The sequence below is a fragment of the Podarcis bocagei genome, assembly GCF_964188305.1.
Source record: "Podarcis bocagei genome assembly, chromosome: 2".
Classification (NCBI taxonomy): domain Eukaryota; kingdom Metazoa; phylum Chordata; class Lepidosauria; order Squamata; family Lacertidae; genus Podarcis; species Podarcis bocagei.
The window spans coordinates 103,360,490-103,385,555 of record NC_138126.1 but is presented as its reverse complement, the minus strand read 5'-3'; the positions used below and the strand labels follow the sequence as shown (position 1 = coordinate 103,385,555).

The window sequence follows — 25,066 nt, the reverse complement described above, 5'->3', positions numbered from 1 at the left end:
TTATAATCCTTTTAAACTGCTTCCCGCTTGTTAAGCTCTTTGCCTTTGATCTTTAAAGCACTGCCGGAAGACGGACTTCCTGTTTATCGTCTCCCGCTTTCAGCCAAATTTAAAATTTTTAGTCCCGAAAAGATTAATCCTTACTCACGAGTAAGTAGTTTGGAGCCTGATGTTTCAAGAAGAAAGGTCGGCGCTCATCATCAGCAGCCGCGCGGCTTCGCTCCCGCAGAAAGAGCGATGAACTCACAGCACCGCTCCCCCTTCCACGTTTCCGGAGCCCCTTACGGGGTTCCTTCTTCGCTTTTGGGGTCGCTCCTGGTGCCCGCCGAGTCCCACAGCCACGGGCTCACTCTGCCCGTGGTTTTTCTTGATGGGTCACCGCTGTGCCGCAGCGGACGACCCTTTTCTGCGGAGAACCTCTTCAGAGACCGAAGAGGACCGCCATTGCTGTTTTGCGCCGCCTCCGGAAGTCCAAAAATGTTTTTAGGAGGTGCTGGAAAAAGTATAGTGAAGGCATCTGTGTGATGTCAATGCCACCTGATGCCAAATTGTTGGACAACTGTGATAAATGATTTCATCCCTGAGGAAGCCAGAGGTCTATTGTAATGAACTGTCTACCGCAAGTGTCCACTATAGTATGAGAAACCGAGTACAGTGGTACCTCGGTTTAAGAACAGCCCTGTTTACGAACTATTTGATTTACAAACTCCGCAAAACCAGAAGTAGTGTCCTGGTTTGCCTACGAACGGAAGCCGAACGGTGGAAAGGTACCAGTGGCAGGAGGCCTTATTAGGGAAAGTGTGCCTCTGTTTAAGAACAGTTTCGGTTTAAGAATGGACTTCTGGAATGGATTAAGTTTGTACACCGATGTACTACCGTACCTTTTCAGCTTCTAGGAAGCATTTATCCATATATGAAGCTTGTTAACAGTCTTACTTTCCCTCCATGTATTACTGAAATGTAACAAATGCGAGACTTCCGGGTTGACGCGATCTGGAAATGGCGGATTCCCTCCGAGCTGCGGAGGGAATCGGCTCTACCGAGGACGGGTCTTTGCCGCGCCGGCGACGCGGGGACCCTTAAAAACCGCAGGCGCGGATGCCTGCGGACTGAAGACTCGGCGGGTGCCTTAAGCGCCCCCCCTGATCCACGAAGAGCCTTTTTAAAGGCTGCGGAGAGGATACGGGGGTGGCGTGGCACTGAGAGTCGATCGCTACCTCGGTGGAGCGAAGCCGCGAGCCATGACCAGAGAGCGCTGACTTCCTTCCTTGAAAATTTGGACTGAAAGAATCACCCGTGAGTAAGACGGATTGGGACTTTAAAAAAATTTATCCTGAATTGGAGACGACCGGGGGGTGTGCTAAAAGGAAGTCCGCACCCCCCCCCCTGCAGACGATCTAAGCAACGACATAAGAGCTAAGCTGGAGAGCCTACCCTTGGTGGGGTGAGTTAAAAAGGACATTAACTTTCAAGATTTGGCTAAAGGAAATTTTGGGCTGGAGAGTGGAGTTTTGGAAACCTACTTTTTGTTTTAAACAACCCCCCCTCCCGGGCTCGGGAAAGTCCTGCCTTTGTGCCTGTGTAAGAGCTGCGGAGTTTGACAGCTGTCAAAGCTGTCAAACGGGCGGTTTAAAGTGGAAAAATCATTATCTAAGATCCCTCTGGACTAAGACGAGTTATAATTGAGCCAAAATTGTTGGAAACAAAGTAATAATAATTTGTTAAAGGACTGTTGGAGAAAAGACTAATAAGTAACCAGATTCCCCCTAGGGGGAATTCTGTGAAATTACAATGGATACAATGGCTGTGGAAAGAAAGTTGCTAGTGGAAATCGAAAGGATGTTTCAATTGGTGGGAACCTTACAAGAGCAGAGCTTGGCCATGAATAAACAACTTGTGACTATGACCTTGGGAACAGGCAACTCTGCTCTCTGTATTGAGGACCTGAATGAGAAAGAATCCACAGCTGAATGGGAAACAATATCTACAGAGGTGGAAGAGACTAAACAACAAGAAAAAGAAGAAGCAACCTTGGGAAGCAACAACCAAAAGTTGACATCTGTGGAACACAAGCAAGGAGACGCTGGGAACTTATCTACCACAAGTCTGCGAAAGACACAGAAGAAGAAGGAGGAGGTCCCGGGGCAATATGGAATACAGGAACTCAAAATAAAGAAATATGACTGGGGCCTCCGTTTGGACTCTGATTTTGAAGACACAGGCTTTGTGGAAATTTTTCAGCAGTTACTTTCAAACCTCCTTGTGGGAAGAGAATACACTTTGATGGTGAAAGAACTTTTTCCAGACTCGACGACTGACATAAAGGACTACCAACAAGACAGGCGGAGAGGGACTGAAATTGACTTGAAGGCCTCGGACGTGAGAAACCCAGGCTGAGAATCTCGAATTTGGATTTCTATTGGGAAGGGACAAAAACCGGGGATGGGAGGGAGGGAAGAGGAGATTTTTAAAAACTCTTAAGAATTTTAGGTTTGGTTAATATGACTCTTAATTAAGACAAAATGAAAATCGATGGAAGAGAACTTAAGTCCAACTTAGGAAAATCAATTTTTATTATAAAAGAGGTAATAAGATGAATAAGATGGTTAAGAGGAGAAACACCAACTTGCTGATATAATCTTGGGAACTGGGATGCACGAGGGGGGGTGGGGGGAAGTCAGGAAACAAGGTTATGAAATGGGGATTTGCTGATTTTATACATGTTTTTGTTTTGTGTCTTCTCTTTGTGTGTGTTTTGTCTTTATAAAAGCAGAAAACCAAATAAAAATTTTTTTTTAAAAAAATGAAATGTAACAAATGCATTTCTGCATGAATCGTTAACAACCCCTTTTTTAAAAAAAAATACTTTAAAAAAAACCCAGTGAGGCACTTTGCCTCAAGTGGAAACACATCCCAGGCCAGTCCTGCTGGCATCCGATCATCTCCTTCACATGATACTGAGAGTAAACCTTTTTATAAAAATTGAGCTCCATTTCAGATATGCTTTCTTAGTTTCCACGCAGCAATGCTTTTCAGAAGGAATTGTGTGGTTACTAGTTTTATTTGAAAATACCTGGTGATCTTTTGTGGCTCCCAAAAGCAGCGACAAATGAGTGAGCAAGCGAATCAGAATCAGGACAGCTGGAGACATCTCCCTCTCAGATGCAACCGCAGCCTCTCTTTTTTCAGGTTTTCCAAGCACATGGCCGGTTTGTGATCTGTCTTGAATATTCCTGTACAGAATAATATATACAGTGTGTGCACACTTGCTACAAAACAGTACTTTTCCGCGCTTAAAAATTCTATGATTCCCAGACATCCAGACAGTAATTATCATCACACTAAAACAAGAGATACAAACATATTACATATGTAGTATATAAAATATTAAAATACCATTATTTGCTGTTATATATGTTTTCACTTAAAATACCCCCTTGACTTGTATACACTGCTTTAATTATTTGTTTTTAATGCCGTTCTTGTATTTTTAGTGAACTGTTTATCCTGTAAATTGCCTTGACATGCCTTATATAAAGAGATGTAGAAATACTTCTAACAAATAAATAAATAAAAACGAGGGGTGGTGGCTCAAAGTTAAGAAATTAGGAAAGCCATAGTACGATCCTGGCTTCTTTTTTGTTTGTTAATACCTGTTCTATACATACCTACTCAGAAGTAAGTCCAACTGAGAATTACTCTCAGATAATTGTGAGCAGCGGAAGCCAAAGTTCTCCACTTTGGACATAAAATAGGGAGTGCTAGCTCAATACAAGCCCGGGTCTTTGGGTCAAAAGTGGAACATGATAGGAAGAGGGGAAATGATAGGGGAGGGGACAGCCACAACTTCCTAAATAGAAGGTTTTGAAGCCTTGGTTGTTCTTCTGAACATGGCCATTGAAATAGGTGAACTGGAAATCACTGCAGTATTCTAGGAAGGTAATTTAGTTTTTTCTACCTCTAAAGTTGTTATACCTTGATGGGGCAGAGACCTGTTCTAGAATAGATTCACCCTAAATAGCTGCAAATATCCCACCTCCCAATCTTTAGGGAACACTCTAAAAAAGTATATGCCATTCCACATTCCAAAAAGCTAACATAAAAACTTACCGTGCTTCTTTAAAGTCTTTCGCTGGTATGTGGTTCTCACCTCCTATTACAGCACCACACTCATTACAGAAACCAAGCTGCATGGGACGGCCACACTGAAAGGAGAGAGGGAGGGAGTATTAGAAGCAGAAAACTGAAGTAATTCTGCTTGGTAAAGCTTAGGCTAAGGTTCAGCTATTTTCCAAAATGTTAAGCAATTGCAAAACTAAACTAAACAAGCAAGCAAAAGCCACACACACAGCAAAGTTCTGATTTAGTTTGCTTTACAAAGCAGCCCTTGAAAACATGACAGAATGTTGAAGGAGAATGAAGTGCTACACAAACTGTAGCACAGACTGCTTTTAAAGAAATAAACCAGAATACACACACAATCTGTGAAAGCTCTTACCCCTCCAACAGTGCAGGGATGGCCATTTGGACATACTGATTTGGGGAAAAAAGAAAGGATTTATTTACTTATTCATTCATTTGTCCTTTACCTGCAGGTCACAGGGAAGTTCACAATATAAACTCACAATATAAAATCACAAAATACATATCAAAATAAAAACAACCCAATAAACCCCCCCCCCATTTTTAAAGGGCATCGGATGTCAATCAACCAAAGGCCTGTTTAAAGTGGAAAGTTTTTGGCAGGCGCCTAAAGCTGTATAATGATGGTGCCAGGCAAACCTCCCTGGGGAGAGAATTCTACAATCGGGGAGCCACGGCAAAAAAAGGCCCATGCTTGTGTTGCCACCCTCTGGACCTCTTATGGAGACGGCACATGAAGCAGGGCCTCAGTACAATGGTACTATCAATGGAACACAGGAAATTCTAACCTATCGAGAACTCAACCCCTGCCCTATACCTGATGGAGTTAAATATAAAATAACCAAACATATAGAACAGGGATGTCCAACAGGTCGACAGCGATCGACAGGTTGACCCTTGGTTGTTAGAAGTTGATCGCGGATTCATTTTCGTCCGTGGGTGAAAAGGATCATTCGGCCCCACCCCGTCCCTCTTTCCTCTATCTGCAGATGATTTTAAGAGCAGAAGACAGGAGTTTCCGCTGGCGGGATGACTTATTGCTTAGCTATTTTTGTCACCGCCCTCCTTAAAAAAAAGCTCAACAACTTTGAGATCACTGCCAGTTTTAGATCACAGTCTCTTGGGAGTTGGATGTCCCTGATATAGAAGAACAAGCCAGCATGGAATCAAGAGTCAGCATGGCTTCTGCAAGAGCAAGTCCTGTGTCATAAACCTATTAATGCTATTTGAGAGTGTGAACAAGCATATAGAGATTATATGGTTGACACGGGGGACCTGGACTTTCAAAAAGCTTTTGACAAGGTACCTCACAAAAGACTCCTGAGTAAGCTTAGCATTCAAGGAATTAGAGGAAAGCTCCTCTTGTGGATCAGGAATTGGCTACATAGCCGGAAGTAGAGTAGGAATAAATGGACAGTTATCTGAATGAAGAGAAGTAGGAGAGTCCTTCAAATATTGGTACTGGAACCTGTGCTTGTTCATAAGTTAACTAGTTACGGCTGAGCAGTGAGGTTGCTACTTTTGCTACTAAATTGTTCAGGGTTGTTAAAAAGAGATTGCAGAGAGTTCCAAAAGAAAGAAGTGTGCATGCACATGAAAGCTCATACCAATAACAAACTTAGTTGGTCTCTAAGGTGCTACTGGAAGGAATTTTTTTATTCTCTTCAAGCTAAGTTACTGGGCAGTAAAATGGCAAATGCAATAAAATGTAAACTAGTGCAAAGTGATGCACGATGGGGCAAATATGAACAAATTTCTGCTAATCCTGACAACAGAATCTGATCTCAAAACACCTCTGGATGCTTTCAGAAACAAATAGGATATTTCTATCTATCTGCTACTTGTTCCCATGGTACACATCAAAATATCTTGGAATGTTTCAGGTCTGCTTATTTCACTTGCACAAAGTACATTTAAAGGTGTTTTTTTTATTACTACTTCACATTTCTGAGAAGTTAACACTACTATCAAGATTCTTTTTTAAAAGTCCATACTGGGTGGTATTCAACAAGCTCATTCTGTCAGCACAATGACTGTGGGCTGTTCTGGGGTTCCCTCAGCCTCCTGAAGCTGTTCTGAAGAGGTCACGGGGTGCATGGGGAGGAAAGATGGGGGGGGGGGAGAATCTGCTGCGGAAGTGGAAATCCTTGCACTAAAAGAATGAGTGAATTGGGTACCACCCACTGACACTTAACCATATGTCTTTGTGCCTAAATGGATAGATACGACACAGTAATTTGACAGGAGAGTAATATATGGAAGCAATCCCCATCATTCCCTGGATTATTTCCACTGTTTTTGGGGGACAAGACACCACTGAGAAAAAATAGCTCTCTAGACTGCCCCCAAGCTTGAGCATGGTACTTACGATACCATCGAAGTCCTGCTGCTCCTTCCCAACTCACAGCCTGAGCCAGTAAGTCTTCTGGCATTGTTGGCAGAAAAGAACCCTGGAAGGGGAGAAGGAGAATATCAAAGTGGAACTAGAATAATATGCAGTGTCCTCCTACTCATGCATTAAGATCTTCAATTGAAATCTTTTGCCAAGTGCTAAAGTGTGTTATGCTTACATGCAGGAGAGGGCTGTTTCTATGTGATGGCAGACAAGTAAAACCGTAATGAGCGCAGGAACTGATGGGAATTGCAAAGGAAAACAGAAGATTCACTTCTTTACCTGCATGGTATGAGGTGAGAATGCCAGATTCCTTAGAGGTTCAAGGATTCGATTCTGGCCAGACAGCAAGACAGCAGCAGTGTGAATTGCCATTTCAATCACTACCCTCCTGTGGCTGGAATCTTGGGGGCTCAGTGCCAGTGAGGGGAGATGGTTATCCATCAGAGATTCTGCAAATCTCTCCAGCTCTGGAGAAGGAAGAACGTTGGAGCTCTGGATGAACTCCTTGATAACATCACGTTGCTGAAATAAGAAGGAAATTATTTTACAAAAAGTAAGGTGAGATTTGTCAACTAGACTCACTTCAATGGATTTTCAAATGAAAGTTGGGGGAAACTACAGCCTTTGCTCAGTTCTATAATTGATATCCTAAATCTTCCTCTCTCCTAAGGAAGCAGCACTTCCTTAGGCAATATGCAAACTGGCACCAAGGCAAAGACATTTACCTTCTGCTTTGGATGAAGACTTGGCTCCTTGCATCCATACAGAGATGTGAACTCTCTGAAGACAGCCAAGAGAAAATGAACAGCCTGGGAAGACTTGGAGCCATTACTTTCCTGAAATCAGAATGTGGAGAGGAGAAGAGGGCAAGAAAGAGAGATTACCAAGAGTAAAACTTACATCTTTAGCTAGCAGCAGTCATGGATATTACTGCTGGGAATTGCAGAAAACAAAAAAGTACCAGATCACAAATATTTTTAAAAGTGCATTGGTCCAAATATATCTATAGAATATATATGTGTGGCCAAAAAGGAAACAAAAGGCAAACCTTTTGTAAAAGGTTTCCTGAAACTTCCAATTTGGTAGTCAATAAGGTCCTATCAGCTATAGCAAACATATTTCAGTTTGCCAAATTTCTCCCTACAGGTAGCCCCACCCCAATATGGAACACAATATATAAAAGCACACTATGAAATGGCACTGTGAAGAAAATCAGCCACTAATAATGATTTTATAGTAGAGTCAATGTTTCTAATATGACATGCAGTACACTGAAGCTCAGATCCTATTTGCTAGCCTTAACATTCCAGTCAATGCAATAAAGGTTTGCAATCTGATAAGCCCTGGGAGAGAGTATCAGAATACAGCTTGGGACAATTTAAAGATAAGTACGAAAACCACTTTAATACAGCCCAGATCTAGAAGGAAGGAAGGAATGGAAAATCACCAGAAGCACATGAAATCCTAAATGCTACAAAATCAGAGACAGTCCTCTTTAGGTCAATATGGAAGAGCTGTTTTGGCCAGAATTAAATAGCTGTACCTTCAAGGCTGCTGCAATGCCATCTGCCTGGCATTTTATCACTGCTTTTCCCAAAGCATCACGCACCACTTTATAGTTCTTGCCATGTACCAGGAACTGATCAATCTGACTGGAGTGAGATTTCTGAGGCACAGAGCACAAAAAGTCAGTTGTTTAAAGCCTAAACACTGTATAGCATGTGATACAACTGAATATCAGACATGAAAACACTGTTGCTTAAAAAAAATAAAAGAGGGCATGAGGTTGGGGGGTGGAAGAAAGCTGAGAGGAGGGAAAGGGACTCTGCTGTTCTATTATAGCAATGTGTAAAAACCCTAACAAACCATAGATAAGAAATACGCAAACATCAAAGCAAATTGTATGAATATCATATCACTATGATAGGATCCATGGGTCATTCAGTATGAACTCTTTGGTACAAAGCAGGATTCACTATACTTAAAAGCATCTCTGAAAGATGCCCTTGTCATACCTTGATTCCATTTAATCACTACCCTCTCTGGGCAAGTCATCACATTCTCAGCCTAAGCAAAACACATTCGTTTAAAAAAATAAATCCCCCTTAACATACACACCACTTGACCATTTCTACTTTATCCAAACTACTGCCTAAGAATTAATAAGATGGTGAGTGCTCAAGATAGAGCTGTACTACCTGCTGAATTATTTCTACTGGAAATATCCAGTTAAACTCGGATTCATTAGAAAGTCTCTGTGTAAACTCCATCCCATGTTGTTTAGTAAGTGTGCGGATAAGGTAAACTCGGTACCAGTCATTTTGAATCTGACTGCAGAACTGCTTCACTTTTTGCAGGTAGTGTTGCTTCTCTGTTTCTTGACTACTAGCTGGAGAGAGAAAGGAAAAAGGAAAATGCTTCCAAATTATGTTTCTGTGCGCTTTGGCTTCCATCACGGTGCTCCGTTGCGCCAGAAGCGGTTTAGTCATGCTGGCTACATGACCCGGAAAGCTGTCTGCAGACAAACGGTGGCTCCCTTGGCCTGAAAGGGGAGAATGCCGCACCCCATAGTCGTCTTTAACTGGACTCAACCGTCCAGGGGTCCTTTACCTTGACCCAACACTTTCAGAAGCACTGAGAATAACAAATATCATACAAAGCTTTGCATTCAAAAGAGAGCACAAATCTACTGGTAGGAAAAAGACAACTACAGAAGCACAGAACCAGTATTCCCCCCCCCCCCATTAAATATGGACACAAAGGATAAACCCATCCTGTAATTCATCTAGCGGCAGGAACTCTTTCATACACCAGTTATTTGGTACATATTTTATTCCGGTTTTACAGAATCCCTCTTGCCTGAAGTTCCATAAAGTTCAAAGAGCAGCTGTGCAGCCCTATCCATACACAGACGGGTGTGGGCCACTCCCTGCAAGTACTCAATGGTGACTTTTTGAGAGGTTTCATGGCTGCTCCTGCTTTGCTTTATGTAGTTTGTTAGGAAGCGTCCATCTTCTCTCAGGCAGTTTGCCTTGCTTTTCTCTGAGGAGGCTCCCAATTTCTCATACATAGAATCCTGAAAAATGAAACATAATGTTTTCCAGTTATTGCTCACCATTGCTCACCATACCAATCTTTGTTAAATCTATTGAACGAAGCATTGCTAGAAAATAAAGTGCTCAGGGCTTTTCCACATTTCCCCTTGTCCCATGCCTAGAAAGTACAGGTCCAAACAGTTTTCTGTTTGTCCCATGCTTTGTAGGCACAAATCCAAGAGGTTCTGCCTTTGCCTTGCCATGGAAAACCAGCTCTTTAGCGCTAAATCTGAACAAACAGCAATCTGCAGAAAACTCAGTTGCTGTTGGTTCTGATTCAACGCTAAACTGTGGGTTTTCCCAGGGGAAAGTGACAAATGGAGGTGTGGATAAGCCCTTAGTATTGTAGGGAGAATCTTAAGAGACCCTAGTCATCCACTTCAGAAGGCAGAATTTGCAGAGGCATTTGAAACCTTGGCTGGGTGGACATAATTGTGATTCGAGGACCCGATCCCCGCTTGGGGAATAAAGACACGTGGACACAGAATGTAAGGTTAATGGGTAAGGTAAAGGCCACAACTTTATTGATTACAGCATGTGAGAAGGTATTGGCTTAGGCATTGGACCACGGAACATTAGACTCCACCCACTCGTAGAGGGGTGAGCCTGAGGAGGGGTTAACCACCAGTAGGGGAAGCCTGTTGATGCTAATCCAACTATAGGGTCTCTTCCTGATGTCACCGAGGGTCGTGCCATGGCCCCCCACCACACGGGCATCGGACAGGATCCACGACCGCCGGATTCCTTTAGCGGAATACCCAAAATTGTTGGGGAAGGCGATGGCCACACCTTGCCCCCCGAAACACCAACAACACATTCCAATGCCTAACCGCCAAATACCATGAAAGTTGTGGCGGTTGCTACGAGGTAGGCGAAAAAAACCAAGAGGCCGGGCCAATTTAGTCAATTGGAAAAAACTCCTACCAGGCCCCCTGGTTAAACAGGGCGACCAACCAGAGGTCCATAGCAAAGTCTCAGGAACAGCTAATCTAAAGAGAGTGGAGGGTGGGTGACTCAAAGAAAATGTGTGTACAATGGTGGGGATGGCTGGCGCAGCTGCGTTTGAGCAGCAAGCCACGCTCCCGCCGAGCTTCCCTATTGGGTGCCCAACCGGGGAGGGGCGTGGCATGCCAGCCCTGGAGTTGAAGCAGGGGGCGGAGCGCCCCCTGCATGACGCAGGAATCGTCTCCCGATCACAACCCCTTCCCTTCCTGGGAGGAGGAAAGGCTTTATTTGACTTTGTCATGCCTATATTGAAGGCTCTAAGGAATGGCTTCACTTTCAGAGGCTTTGCTTTTACCCTTCTTTAACCAGTTTGGTTAATTAGGAAGGGAAGGTTTTCCTAATTGTTCTTTATTCAAGTTTCACAAGTGGGGGAAAGGGCCACATGAGCCTTAAGTACTAAGAAGCATGTCACATTTTCCCAAATACTCCTCAAGCAGAACTCACTTAGTCACAATGAGGCACAGCAGCCTGTTCATTCATTTTTCTTACTGTAGCTGCTTCTCATTTTTCCACAGAAGACAATGGACCACTGCAATTTATTAGACCAGATAGCCAAAAAAATCTAGTCTAATCAGTTGCTTTACTGTAAATGTATACAGGCAGAGCTGGCCTTACAGATACTGCATCTCTGTTTCTGAAGAGCCACACAACCTGAGACTTTGGCAAAGCAAAAAGAAACTGAAAGTATACAGGGAGCACGGCACAGGTCTGGAAGTTCAAAACATCTGGAGGTACCTTGAAAAGTTATGGGGCAAATATACTTACCTCAAGGCAGCTGGCAAACAGCATGTACAGTACTGTCTTGTCTTCTTTGTCTAGGTTGCATATTGATTCTGCTTCTGATAAATATTTTTGAACATGGACTTTCACATCATTGAAACTATAGAAAAAGAGAAACCTCCCCTTATTAATGAACAAGGCACATGCTTCTCTATTCTAAAAATGAAAGGAGACCTCCACTGTCAGAAGTATGCATTCAGATGATGTTGCACAACAGGGCTAAGGGAGAGAGCCTTCAGAGTTTCAGAAAAGCAATAGCTGAACTCATATGAGGACCACTAAGACATCAATGAAATCAGAGCAGGTATCAGTGGGGTGAACACTGAAGGAGAAGCAGGGTATATTGCCCCCAAATTGCATGTCCCAGATAAAAGGTCCTTACCTGTATTTTAGAAGCAACTTTAGCACCACAGAACGGATTACAGGAGTTTTATCCACCACGTCGTTAAAGGGGGATAGAGTTTTTGTGTACACACTCTTATTATTTGAATCTAAAGAAATAATGAAATATGGTACAGAGACATGAAGAAGTCAATACCTTCAGGGAAGGGCAAATTGCTGGGAGCACATGAACATACCTTTCAAAAGCGGCTTGTGAACAAAGAGGAGGTTCAACAGCTCTTGGATCACAGCTTCTTCTGGGGGCTCATTGTCTTTGAAGCACATAGTAGAAACCAGCTCTATGAAAAAACGATTGCAACACTTGCGGAACCGGGTCATTTTTTCAATGGCAACACTGTGGTGGTGGAAGAGAATTGGGGAGAATTACTTATCTAATTGACTGCAGAACTTGCATCACATAGTTTGTGAGCAATGCTAAAAAATGCATGGCCAACAGTGTTATAAGCAGGACCTACAAATAAGGTCCAATTTAGGGGTCAATCCAACTAGCCATGCCTTCTTGCAGGATACACCATTTCATTACACATTGCTATGTTTTGAAGGGTTGCTCCTTAAGGCATTTTTCTAAAGGTTTTATGTACTTTTGCAAAACTTGGGGTACCCCTGAACCTGTAAATTTCACCTTGTTGTGTGTGAATTATGCCATTTTAGCTTCCCAAAGATTGTCCCCTCTCCAACAAACATTGATAATAGAGGAAATGATTAAATCCTCAGAAATTAAGGGCCAGAAGCTGAAATTATCACCAGAACTACCAACTGCTGTGGGATATAAATGCAATCAATCCAATAAATAAATAAATAAATAAATAAATAAATAAATAAGGCATTACCGGATCTCCTCAGATACTTTGGGAGAAAAGTCATCTGGTAATTCAACATTGCAAAATGGACAGCGCATCTCTCCTGGTACCAGCCGTTGTTTTATGCAATGATGACAATACACATGATCACAAGGAAGGTGGACTGGCTCCCTAGGATCTTCCAAACAAATTGGACATGGCCTCAAACCATAACTGTGAATATAACACAAACATGTATGTGGGTTTAATGTATATTTAATTATAGCTCACTGCCCAGGTCAGCAACAAGGAAACAGGCTTAGGAGCTACATGAAATTCTTTGACTGTTCCATTGCTGTTCTTGAGTCATCATAAGTGCCTATATATTTTGCAGTTACTGGCGTCCTACCCAAGATGCCTGCACACCAAGTGCTCCTTTGACTATGAGTTGGCAGGTCTCAAGGCACACAAGAGGGATGGGTGCTGCTGCTGACATGTCTGAGGCTGTTACAGCAGGGTGGGAAGGAAGGAAGTGAGGAATGGGAGGTCTGCAGGAATGCTACTAGGCAGATGTTAGTAGCCAAGGGGAAGAAAGAGCCAAAAGGGTGGGTTGGTCCATGCAGTCTATACAGCATGTTCCAAAACATACAAACAATCATGGGATTGTACTCTTAAATATAAAATGTATGGTGTTCCATCTGTCTAAAGCTCCTCCCACCAGCAGAGCTTCAAGCTCTGGCAGGGGGTGGGGTGGAGAGAAGGCGGGGGCATGGCTGGCATGCGTTCCAGAGGGGTGGCGTGTGTCCCGGGGGCGTGATGCACCGCCTGTGGGGGAGTGGCGCCCAGTGCAGGGGGGAGGAGCAGCCGCAATGGCACACCACTGGGATCGTGCCGCTGGGGGCAGTGCGCTCCCCCCACACCCCTGTTCCTCCGCCAGTGGCTCCTCCTGCAGTCCCTGCCCTCTTGGCATCCATCCATGGCATCCATGTGTGGGCACCGAAGCTGGGGGTGGGAGCAAAAGGCAAATGCCTCACAACATACCCAACACCTGTCTGTTGCTGTGGCTGAGCGATTAAGAAACTAGTCCTTGCTCTTTTACCTCTGTCATGACTGGTTTTTTTACTAAGCATGCAAAAGGTGCATGGGGCCATATTACCCCTTCTCCCGTGTACTCTGCCCTGTTTGGTGAGCCACTACCTCACAGCAGGTCTGTAAGCCCTGCACAGGGAGCTATGTGAGTACTGTGTTAAGAGGACTCTCATTTCTTCCCTTTGTGCACTATGTTCCAAGAATGACGTGAGCATGAAGGGACTTGAACCACTGCTTACAGGGATGCCTGAGAATTTGCACTACTGAGGTCATTTGGGCTTGGTAGTGGCATTTCTCTCCCCTTCCTAATCATAATGAGTGCAGGATTACATAGCCTGCCACCAATTCCAGGATCCAAGGGGAACCAAAAAGGCACTCTCATAAAATGGAATGGGCTCATCCCAAAGGCATTACCTGCAAAACACTGAACTGGCATCCTCCTTGCACAGACATAGGATATTCATGACTTTACAGAATGTGTTATGGGTTTTAATGTCTGAATCCCCTTGAAAACACTAAAAAGAAGAAAAGCAATAGTATCACATTCCAAAAGTGAAGTTTAAAAGTATAGGAACATACAGATAAAACTATCCTGTTCCACTCGGTTCTAAACACTTATCACCACAGTAACTACAATAACACTGCTCTGTTATGGTCTTTGTGTCGAATGCTTTTAATACTGGTTTCGATACAACAATTCTCATGTTTTATGTTATTTGCCTTCTTGAATTTTCGATGATGTTGATGCTCTGTGTTAAAAAAATAAAATAAAAAGGATGTTGCTTACTTCCTTAGTACAATAAATAGATGCTTTGCACCAAGTGAGAATAGAATTCTTACTTCTCCAAGGCGTGAGGTGAACTTTTTTACCAGGTTCTTCACCTCTGGAATTTCTACTCCAAGGAGCACATGTTCCACAAAGAGGGACAGTGAGAAAATCCTATTCCATTGGTTCCTGTGTTGTGGAGGAAATCCAGAGTTAGACAACCTGCCCAGCTCTTCAAAAGAATGTTTGTGCAAAAACAGCAACTTGAGAAAACGTGTGACCATTTTTGAGGAAGATGGAGCCTGGATAGAAATTGCAGGTGGATGAGGTGGAATTACAGTTCACCTACAATTCAACAGCAAATAAATTCTGCTACTGTAACAGGTGGAATCTACAGATTGTAAGTGAGATTTATTGAGGAGAGAGGCAGGCCAATGTAATAATCATTTAGTGTATCAGGATAGGCTTTCTAGCAAAGGAGGCATAAAAACCAAATGAGGCACAGGAAATCAAAACATAAACTTGAATATTAATCAAGGTTACTGGCAATCTCACATAGTTCTACCCATTAGAACTCCTTAAATAAGATCTTGTATCAAGAGTTTATAAGGAAAGAAAGCAAAAGGCTTTGGCCAGTACAGTGGCGTAGCGTGGGGGGTGCAGGGGGGGCCGGCCGCACCGGCCACAACATCTGGGGGGGGCGCTCGCACTCGCAGCTCTCTGCCCCTACCTGGCTCACTCACTCTCTCTCACTGCAGTGCTGGCTGTGCGAATCCGATCCGAGCCGCTGGGTTGCCGCCCACTGTGGAGGGGGTGGGTGCCAGGCGTGCAGTGCGGAGAGAGAGCGAGGGACTATCTGGGGGAGGGACAGTGCAGCGGCCGCCCAGCGCAGCGCTGAGCGCAGGAGAGAACCACACCAGACCAGACCAGGCAGCAGCAAGAAGAAGCTGGCAGTGGCGGCAGGTTAGGGGTTAGGGGGCGCAAATTACTTGCCTTGCCCCGGGTTAGGGGGCGCAAATTACTTGCCTTGCCCCGGGTGCTGACAACCCACGCTATACTGCTTGGCCAGTAATCTCCCAAATTGTTGGTTTAATACTGGGAATTAATGGTCTATACAGTGGTACCTTGGTTTTCGAACAGCTTAGTTCTTGAACTACTTGGAACCTGAATACTTCAAACCCGGAAATGAATTTTCCAGTTTTCAAACTTTTTTTTGAAGCCAAACATGACCCGTTCTGAGTATAACTTCCATTTTGAGTGCCACACTCAAGTGGCACTGCAAGTGAGTAGGCAGCTGCCACCACAACAACCACCCACTCCTCCAGCAGTCCCGGTGCTGAGTGAGGGAAGGCTGGGCCGGGTGGCAAGTGAGCAGGTAAGGGATGTCGCCGCCGCCGCCACCACCACCCAGCCTGCTCTTGCTTGCAGCAAGTAGGAACGGGAGCAGGGCTGCTCTGATAAGCAGCGCGAAGCCTCTCTTCCCAGCTGAGAGATCCCCACCCCGCTCTTGCTTGCACACAAGTAAGAGTGGGATCAGGCAGCTCAGCTGGGGAGCACCTGGCTGCCTTCAGGTGGTGCAGGGGCTCTCAGATGCAGCTTCCAGGCTGCCTCCACTTTCTCTGACCCCAGCAACTATTCAGCCCCGCTGCCTTCAGGTGGTGCAGGGGCTCTGATACTGAGGTGGGGGCTCCTTTAAACTTCTCCCTTGAGGGGAATAAAGCCATGAACCCCTCAATGGAAAATGTGATGGAGCCTGCACCTCCCCAGCTGAGCAGCCCCGATCCAGCTCCTGCTCTTGTGCAAGTAGCAACAGGTTGGTGGGCAATGCACCACTTGAAGGCAGCCAGGCTGAATAGTTGCTGGGGTTGGGGAAGGTGGAGGCAGCACGGAAGCTGCATCTGAGAGCCCCTGCACCACCTGAAGGCAGCCAGGCGCTCCCCAGCAAACCAACCAGAAATGAATCAAAATCACAAGAAAACATAAAACAACACTGACCCTGACCCTAATTCTAATCCTTACCCTAACCCTAACCCAGAAATGGTCTTGTTAAATAGTAAAATTCACGTTAAATTGCTGTTTTAGAGGTTGTTTTTAAAAGTCTGGAATGGATTAATCCATTTTGCATTACTTTCCATTGGAAAGTGCGCCTTGGTTTTGGAACGCTTTGGTTTTGGAACAGACTTCCGGAACAGATTAAGTTTGAGAACCAAGGTACCACTGTACTTGGCTTAAGAGAAAACAAAAATCTCTTTCCAGTCGCCTGTAACATATCTAGCATCTCATATTTAGCTAAGAAAACCAGAGTAGAAAGATGACACAGAATGTTGAATAAAATATTTCTCTGCATGTTCTGTCCTCTAACATTCCCAAACATCTTCCTGGCTCAGAAATCCATGTTGACTTAATTTAAGGTCCTCTAGTAAAATCCAAATAAACTCCTTGTTTTGCGGGGAGTTTATTTATTATTATTTATTTATTAACTTTTTATGCCGCCCTTCATCTGAAGATCTCAGGGTGGTTCACAGCATAAAAATACAGGATAAAAACATGAAATAAATAGTAAAAACAAGAACATTCACATGTTGCTCATTCCAAGCAAGAAGATTGTGTTTGCAAGTACAGTCATACCTCGGGTTAAATATGCTTCAGGTTGAACGCTTTCGAGTTGCACTCCGCGGCGACCCAGAAGTAACAGAACGCATTACTTCCAGGTTTCACCGCTTGCGTATGCACAGACGGTCAAAATGACGTCACGTGCATGCGCCGAATTGCAACCCACGCAGGTGCGGGTTACGTTCACTTCAGGATGCAAACAGGGATCCAGAACGGATCCCATTTGTATCCAGAAGTACCATTGTATACACAACTACAGGGGATGGGATGGCTGAGTCTGTTTGCCTCAACACAGATGCCAGCCTGTCTTTGATGATGGCACCTGGGTCCAACTCTCCAGTGTTTCCTCTACCTCCAGTTTGGTCCATGTGACCTACCTGAGTTCCTGGAGCAGATGGTCACATCGGCTCCCATTGCTTTGAATGTAGTTTGCTGTACACACAAGTTCAACTGGCATTTGAAGCTTCTTCACCTGCTGCAGCCACGTTTGAGATCTGCAGTTCAACAGTTTTTCTTCCAACATCTCAGTGCAAGCAATTGCAGCAAGTACATCCAGAACCTAAGCAATCAGGCATGAACAGGGCTTTAATACAGACATGGACAATACATAATAGTAACATTTATTTCTTTTTTTAAAAAATGGGTGTGAGAAATCAAGTTATGACTCTTCTCCTTTCATTAAGCAGAATAAATAATTCAACTGCCAATCTGGAAAATGTGAGAACCTGCTCTGAAGCCGAACTATGACTATCCACATTCCTAACTCAATAAGCAGATCATGACTCTTCTGTATTAGCCGCAATGTTCATAGCTGACTTCCCTTCTGATTATATCAATAGAAAAGGTGAAACACATTTCCACTTTGTTTTCTGTTATGGGGTGTGTGTTTTTTGGTTTTTGGCAAAACGGAACAGACACATTCCTTTAGTCTTTCTTTTTATGATGTGTGTTTTATTCCTCACTTGCTAAATTTACATACAATTTTTTACACCTTGTTTAGTAAGGAATTTTCATTGGAATCCTACTTCATTTGTAAGCTTTCCTTATCATAGATCAATCTAATTCCTGCACTTGTAAGGAGACTGTGGTTTGTGCTGATTGTATATATTTACACAAGAGACTAATTATCAGAGCATCAAAGAACAAATAAGACACATAAATGTTAAAGCCTTGTGTGACTTTTAGCAATCGCCTTTAAAAGATATTATCCTTTCCCCTAACATTTTAAAAACACACTTTTTCTAGTAGGACTAAAATATTACCACCCACCCAATATGATTCCTACCATTTGGTGATGTAAGAAGCTGTCTCCTTTCTCAACATGTTCAGTGAGAGCATTGGACACATCAGGGTACACAGTGAGAATCCTGGAAAGGTTTTGCAGACGACTCGAAAAATGACGGTAACAAAGATGGATAAAGGGGAGGGGCAGAACCCTCTCTTCTGCATTGGAAGAAGCTGCCTTCATTTCCTCCAAACATGATAAGAGAGCTGTCTGCAGCAACTAGAAATTGAAAAACAATGTCACTGGAAGCAAATCTTGTGCGGTAATATCTACAGATTCTTATGTGGGTGAGACTTTTATCTTTAGAATTATAACACATTTAGGAAAACTGTTCCAATCACAAATGCTGTATTACTGGGGTAAAATGTATCTCACTCCACATGTACCTGCAGGACTTTTTCTTACTTTTGTTTACAGTAGTTGGGTGTGTACACTTTGGAGCTAGTTTACCTGAAAACGCATTTCAAAGTTTAATTTTTGGTGAACTCATCTGAACACAGAAGACAGACATTAAACCTGTTTAGATGCAAATGCCTTGCTTAGGCTGCTGTCATTCCAAGAACCAGCTGACTGGGGAAACAACTTGTCAGAAACTTCTACCGTAGGGAATTTTCCAGTAGATTGAAGGTAGAGTCAAAATAAAGTAGGAGGGGATATTTTGTGCATTGATCTACTTGCCATGCTACTGTAAAATGAGAGTAAAGGGGAAGAAACCCCTCTAGTGTTGTAATGATTTCAACCCAAAGAAACACCCCCAAAGGTTGGAAGTCGAAATCACGTTTTTAAGTCATCCTAAGGGATAAATCCAGCACAGGAGGTTATATGTGCAGGCGTATTTAAGTAGCTACACCTCAAGATCCCCGAGCTAATGCAGTGAGAGAATACTGAACATGAAACAGCTAGGACAGGGAAGTGGGATCAAAATCCTACTTGTTGAGATCTAATAACATGAGCTTTCAAGAAGTCTGGAATTTTCTTCATTCAGATAAAACAAATGTGTGCAATCACCATCACATTCCATATCTGTGTGATATTCATCTACTTTCGTGATAATCAAATGCCAGCCATATGCTGCTGAAGTGTGTGTTTCAGTCAAACACTACAGCACACAACTCCTGGGCATTACAACTGGCACACACACTGTTCTAAGCATCTTGATGTCTCATGTTGCGGGACTTACCGTATTTTTTGCACCATAACACTCACTTTTTTCCTCCTAGAAAGTAAGGGGAAATGTCTGTGCGTGTTATGGAGCGAATGCCTGCGGGTGGCGGGGGGGATCTGCTGCAGTCGTGAGCAGAGGATCCATGGTTCCCCTTCCTTCCCTCCTCCGTGGTTACAAAGCATGGATCCACATGGATCCTCAGGATTTTTGCATTGGGCTACTCCAAACTTACTGTCAGATCACATGTCTGTGGCCACAGCATGAACCACAAAAATCATATATCCACTATTTCGTTTAGAATATTTTTTTTCTTGTTTTCCTCCTCTAAAAACTACGTGCGTGTTATGGTCTGGTGCGTGTTATAGAGCGAAAAATACGGTACCTTTAGCTCCTTATGAGAAGATACGCCCATTGTCAGGAGGATGAAGTCTCTGACGTAACAGTGAAAAAGGTGCTCCCTCTCTTCCTCAGGGAGATCAGCAATATATTGCCCCAGTGATTTCTTCTGAAAGACGCTTACAAATCTGTCTGTAGGACAACAGTAGAATGGGAATATTTAAGTTATATGAGAATTTTAATTACGATAGCATCTCACCAGTGCTACTTTATTAAAGCATGTTGCTGTATAATTTTCTAATCAATATCCCATAATACTGGAGACTGCTTTGTTGTTTACAGTGGCTGGTCAAGATTCCCTGCTAAATCTCCTAGAATTTTTAAACTATCTATTTTAATATAAAACCTGGCATGCCAAGTTTGGACAAAGATTTGAGCAGGAGGCAGAACTGTGTCTCATTTTAGCAATGTTTTTAGTAGTCATCAGTAACCCAAATTATTTTTAGAAAGACCCCTCAAGCCATAACAAGCTGCTTCTGGCTATTTCCATATGGGAGGGGACAAATAACCCCTCAAGGAATGAAAGTGTTGAGGGGGTCCACAGAGCTGTAGAGGCTAGCCTCACATACTGCCATTCTCCCACACCATCCCCATACTCCCCTCACAAATGTTTGTCAGAGAGTTTTCCCAGGTTATAGATGCATGTGTAGAAAGCTCATCTACACATGAGGAGAGACACAAGCCAATCCGGGATCCCTCCTACTGGTAATTCTCTGTGTGTTCCCTCTGAATTCTCACCTTCATTACCAGGGATGTATTGAGCTTGAACCCAAAGATCTTCCAAATAATCTTTTATCTTCCAGCTGAAGGGCATTTCATTGCCAGCCCCTGTTGATTTCTTAAAGTAGCTCTGCACCAGAATAGACTCAGTTTGGGAACTGGGCAAGACACAGGTAAATTAAGTTAGCAAGCTAGAGATATCCCATTACTAAGCAGGAAGCTCAATGTTTTGTTTCAGCACTTAGAAAGAAGCAGGGAAAGAGTTATGTTTACCAATCCTTGAGTTTTGAGCGCTCAAAAAAGCATTTGATAACCACAACATTATTCCTTTAAGGAGAGGAAAACAGCAGCTAGATCTGGCTTGTAAGTCATGCCCACTGAGAAATGTGCTGCCAAAACATCATGGCATACAACTGACACGTGGGGGGGGGGTTTGTTGTTGTTTTTGGCTAACTGAATAAACAGCTTTCAAGATAAGTCCCTCACATGAAATCAAAATCACATTCACCATTCACATTTTTGCAAGCCATCAATTCACTGGCAACCATTCAGGCTTTCTTTATGCCACTTACTTGTTCTGGCCCATAATGTAAGGGATGTCCAGCAGCTTGAGATCATTGAAGATGAATAGCCACAGAGCTTTCACACACTTCTCTGTTGTTGGTCTAACCAATAGGTCCAAGTTGCAGTCACTGTCTAATACAGACACAATATAGGCCATAAATGGAGTCACCACACTCTGGACCCGCTTCCACAGGGTGTCTCTGCAAGTGTCAAGAGAGGTAAAGGAAACAAAACGGCAATACCCAATATTAAGAAAGGCATACACTCCTTCAGGAACATTCTGATTGAACATCTCAAGGGAGAATGTTATGGAGAAAAGTGCTTGTGGAATGCTCTCCCTAGGGACGTTCATCTGGCATTTTCATTATATGTTTTCAGGCACCTAGCAAAAATGTTTCTCTTCAATCAGGCCTTTGGCTGATTAACATTCTACAGCCTTTTAAATGTGTTTGGTTGGGAGGAGGTATTTTTGTTGTTGTTTATGTTTATTTGTGCTTTTATTTTGAAGCAAAGTAAATACATATTTTACTTCCAGGATTAATGGTACCAGCAAAAATGGAATCAAATCCTTTGAAAGACAGCCAAATATTAACATAGCTTCCAGTGAACGCTTTTGATTTCAGTATTGTACCCAGTTACACTCACTGCAATGTACTGAACAGCTGAGATCTAAAGAATAACTCAGCTTTTTAGGCTCCTGCAAACACACCCAGAGATCAGGGGACCCCTCTGAAGCAGCACTTGGTATAGTTGCAAGTAAAATCAGCACCCCTTCCATGTACACTTAAAATATCCTAAACATGTATGTACAAAGAGCTTCCTCGATAATGACTTATCTTTTTTAGAGCTGGAAAAAGTGTAGTGATTTAACTTCTGTGTATACCTGAAAGTTCCTGCTTCTTGGAGGGCATTGAGGTTTGATGCCTCTCGGCGTACCCACTCTTTCATGGTGTAAACATTTTCTTCTTGCTTCCCCAAAAGGCTTAACAGGCGAGTCTTTGTTATATTCAGGAAGGAGGCTGAGGGGAAAGACAGCATGAAATTTGCCAACTGGCACTACTTATGGTTAAATTTCAAGTTTAACCATAAGTTAAACAGCAACAGCTCTGCACAGTGCAAATTAATTTTAGCTTCCCCCTTCTTCTGTTATAAATGTTCCCTATGAAATTATAATTTATAGAGCTGCAGGAACGGCTGTATAGTTAATCAGTTACATTTATCAATATTCTATTATAAAATATGAAAAATCTATGTAGGACATAAATATATTTATTTATTGCATTTATATCCCATCATTCTGTGAAGGCACACAAGGTAATTTACAGTTTTAAAATACTTTTTAAAAAACCTACAAATGAACAAATATTACAAAATATACAGACAATTCCCTATTTACATGGGGGTTATGTTCCAGGCCTCTGTGCATGTAACTGAAATCACATATATTGGGAGCACCCTGGAGAGTAGGCCTGGGCAATATATCGATATATCTCCAGCCAGAGATTATTATACAGCTGGAAATTATTATACTCACAGAAGCCAAAGGTGGGGAAGGAGACTTCTTTAAACTACTCCGCAATGAGGGTCAGGTGGTTGCATGAAGCCCACCCCCCACCTTGCGTGAACCTGAGAGGCACCAGAGCTTACTCAGTTGGGGGGCAGGAGGCTTCCCTCTCCCCCCCAGCTGAGTGGTTCAACGAAGCCCTACTGGAGAGTCCTCCTGGCTCACAAGGAGACCCTCCCCCAAGCCCAAAGAAGATACAGTGGTGCCTCGCAAGACGAAATTAATTCGTTCCGCAAGTTTTTTCTTCTTGCGAGTTTTTCGTCTTGCGATGCACGGTTTCCCATAGGAATGCATTGAAAATCAATTAATGCGTTCCTAGGGAAACCGCTTGCCAGGCTGGCGGTGCGGAGAAGGGCTTTTCTCCCCACCGCAAGCCTTCAGGACAGGTACGGGAACAGAGGGGAAGGCGCGCAGCGCTTTCCCTCTGTTCCCGGGGCTTGCGTGGGAGGAGGGTTTTTCCTCCCCACCGCCAACATTCAGAACAGCATTCTGAATGTTGGCGGTGGGAAGGAAAACCCTCCTCCTACCCCAAGTCTTCAGGAAAGCCATCCGATGCCCGGCGGCGGGAGGAGGCTCCCCCCCCCGCCCGGCATCGGAGCTTCGTTCCGATGCCCGGCGGCGGGAGAAGGCTTCCCCCCCCGCCCGGCATCGGAGCTTCGTTCCGATGCCCGGCGGCGGGAGAAGGCTCCCCCCCCCCCGCCCGGCATCGGAGCTGCATTCCGATGTCGGGCGGCGGGATAAGGCTTCCCCCCCCCGCCCAGCATCGGAGCTTCGTTCCGATGCCCGGCGGCGGGAGAAGGCTTCCCCGTCCGCCCGGCATCGGAGCTTCGTTCCGATGCCCGGCGGCGGGAGAAGGCTTCCCCCCCCCCCGCCCGGCATCGGAGCTTCGTTCCGATGCCCGGCGGCGGGAGAAGCCTCCCCCCCCCCCGCCCGGCATCGGAGCTTCGTTCCGATGCCCGGCGGCGGGAGAAGGCTCCCCCCCCGCCCGGCATCGGAGCTTCGTTCCGATGCCCGGCGGCGGGAGAAGGCTTCCCCCCCCCGCCCGGCATCGGAGCTTCGTTCCGATGCCCGGCGGCGGGAGAAGGCTCCCCCCCCGCCCGGCATCGGAGCTTCGTTCCGATGCCCGGCGGCGGGAGAAGGCTCCCCCCCCGCCCGGCATCAGAGCTTCGTTCCGATGCTGGGCGGCAGGATAAGGCTTCCCCCCCCCCGGCCCGGCATCGGAGCTTCCTTCCGATGCCGGGCGGCGGGAGGAGGTCCGAGGACAGTGGGGAAGACGCGCTGCGCTTCCCTGCTGTCCCGGAGATTTCCCTATGGGCTTTCGTCTTGCGAAGCAAGCCCATAGGGAAATTCGTTTTGCGAAGCGCCTCCAAAACGGAAAACCCTTTCGTCTAGCGGGTTTTCCGTCTTGCGAGGCGTTCGTCTTGCGGGGTACCACTGTATCCTCTTTGGGCTCTGGTGTCTCCTCACAAGCCTGAGGTGCAGAGAGGCTTTGCTGAGGCCTCCTGTCTAACAGCTGGTGTGTGGGCTAGTGCAGCAGCTAAAGTCGCTTCCCCACACATCAGCTCTGCAAGTTCATCCAGTGGGACAGGGAGATCCAAAATTACAAATTGTGATCCGGATCTGTGGAACAGATCAATCTGGCCCAAACTGGGACCCAACCCAAATCGGACTGAGGAGGGGGCCTGCACATTCCTATAAAATACGTTCCACTTCCAAGTGCTTCTAGTCCTTCATACCTTTTACGTCATCTTCCTGAGACAGAAGGCTAAGGAGGATTTCAATTCTCTTAGTACTGCGGCTGCCATCCTCGTTTTGATCCCTTAGCATGCCCACAGCTCTTTGCACACAGCTCCGTAGAAGAATGGTGGTGTCCAAGACTTGGGTCACCCCATCTAACCCCAAAGAAACAAGGGATAGAATTAAACACATTGGATCTAAACTTACGGTCAGTTTTTGGGTTTCAGATGTTGCTGACCTCTCCACCCCCATCTCATCTTCCTTTTCTTCCATTCCCTCCATTATCACAGCTGCAACAACAAAGAAGGTGTCATACAGGGATGAAAGTTGCCTACTTAGGGCAAGAATAGTCAATATAACACTGTCCAGTTATTGCTGGACTACAACTCCACCATCCCTGATCATTGGTAGGGTTGGTGGGGGCTGGTGTAGTCCTTCGTTCAACATTGAAACCTCAAATTATTCTGTCAAAATTTGATGCTGCATACATATATAAAACACAAGACATACAGACATGCCTCGATGTTTTCTCACTTGTGTACTGTCTCTCAACATGCATTTATTTACA

General features: G+C 44.5%; 1 protein-coding gene across 1 annotated transcript in view; it reads right to left on the bottom strand.

Annotated features, from left to right (window-relative positions):
• The window catches only part of LOC308579838 (E3 ubiquitin-protein ligase RNF213-like), an 84,366-nt gene that overhangs the window by 16,191 nt on the left and 43,109 nt on the right, over positions 1 to 25,066 (bottom strand). Inside the window, exons 28-49 of the mRNA XM_081180799.1 lie at positions 24,498 to 24,653; positions 22,081 to 22,216; positions 21,206 to 21,397; positions 20,652 to 20,791; positions 19,900 to 20,045; positions 18,353 to 18,571; positions 17,445 to 17,626; positions 14,529 to 14,643; positions 14,103 to 14,203; positions 12,651 to 12,833; positions 11,997 to 12,154; positions 11,801 to 11,909; positions 11,404 to 11,518; positions 9,398 to 9,614; positions 8,737 to 8,927; positions 8,082 to 8,204; positions 7,264 to 7,374; positions 6,818 to 7,060; positions 6,512 to 6,593; positions 4,499 to 4,533; positions 4,111 to 4,205; positions 3,074 to 3,233 (exon numbers count right to left, since the gene is read on the bottom strand). Coding sequence (XP_081036925.1) covers positions 3,074 to 3,233; positions 4,111 to 4,205; positions 4,499 to 4,533; positions 6,512 to 6,593; positions 6,818 to 7,060; positions 7,264 to 7,374; positions 8,082 to 8,204; positions 8,737 to 8,927; positions 9,398 to 9,614; positions 11,404 to 11,518; positions 11,801 to 11,909; positions 11,997 to 12,154; positions 12,651 to 12,833; positions 14,103 to 14,203; positions 14,529 to 14,643; positions 17,445 to 17,626; positions 18,353 to 18,571; positions 19,900 to 20,045; positions 20,652 to 20,791; positions 21,206 to 21,397; positions 22,081 to 22,216; positions 24,498 to 24,653 — 3,209 coding nt within the window. The remainder of the gene's footprint in view (positions 1 to 3,073; positions 3,234 to 4,110; positions 4,206 to 4,498; positions 4,534 to 6,511; positions 6,594 to 6,817; positions 7,061 to 7,263; positions 7,375 to 8,081; positions 8,205 to 8,736; positions 8,928 to 9,397; positions 9,615 to 11,403; positions 11,519 to 11,800; positions 11,910 to 11,996; positions 12,155 to 12,650; positions 12,834 to 14,102; positions 14,204 to 14,528; positions 14,644 to 17,444; positions 17,627 to 18,352; positions 18,572 to 19,899; positions 20,046 to 20,651; positions 20,792 to 21,205; positions 21,398 to 22,080; positions 22,217 to 24,497; positions 24,654 to 25,066) is intronic.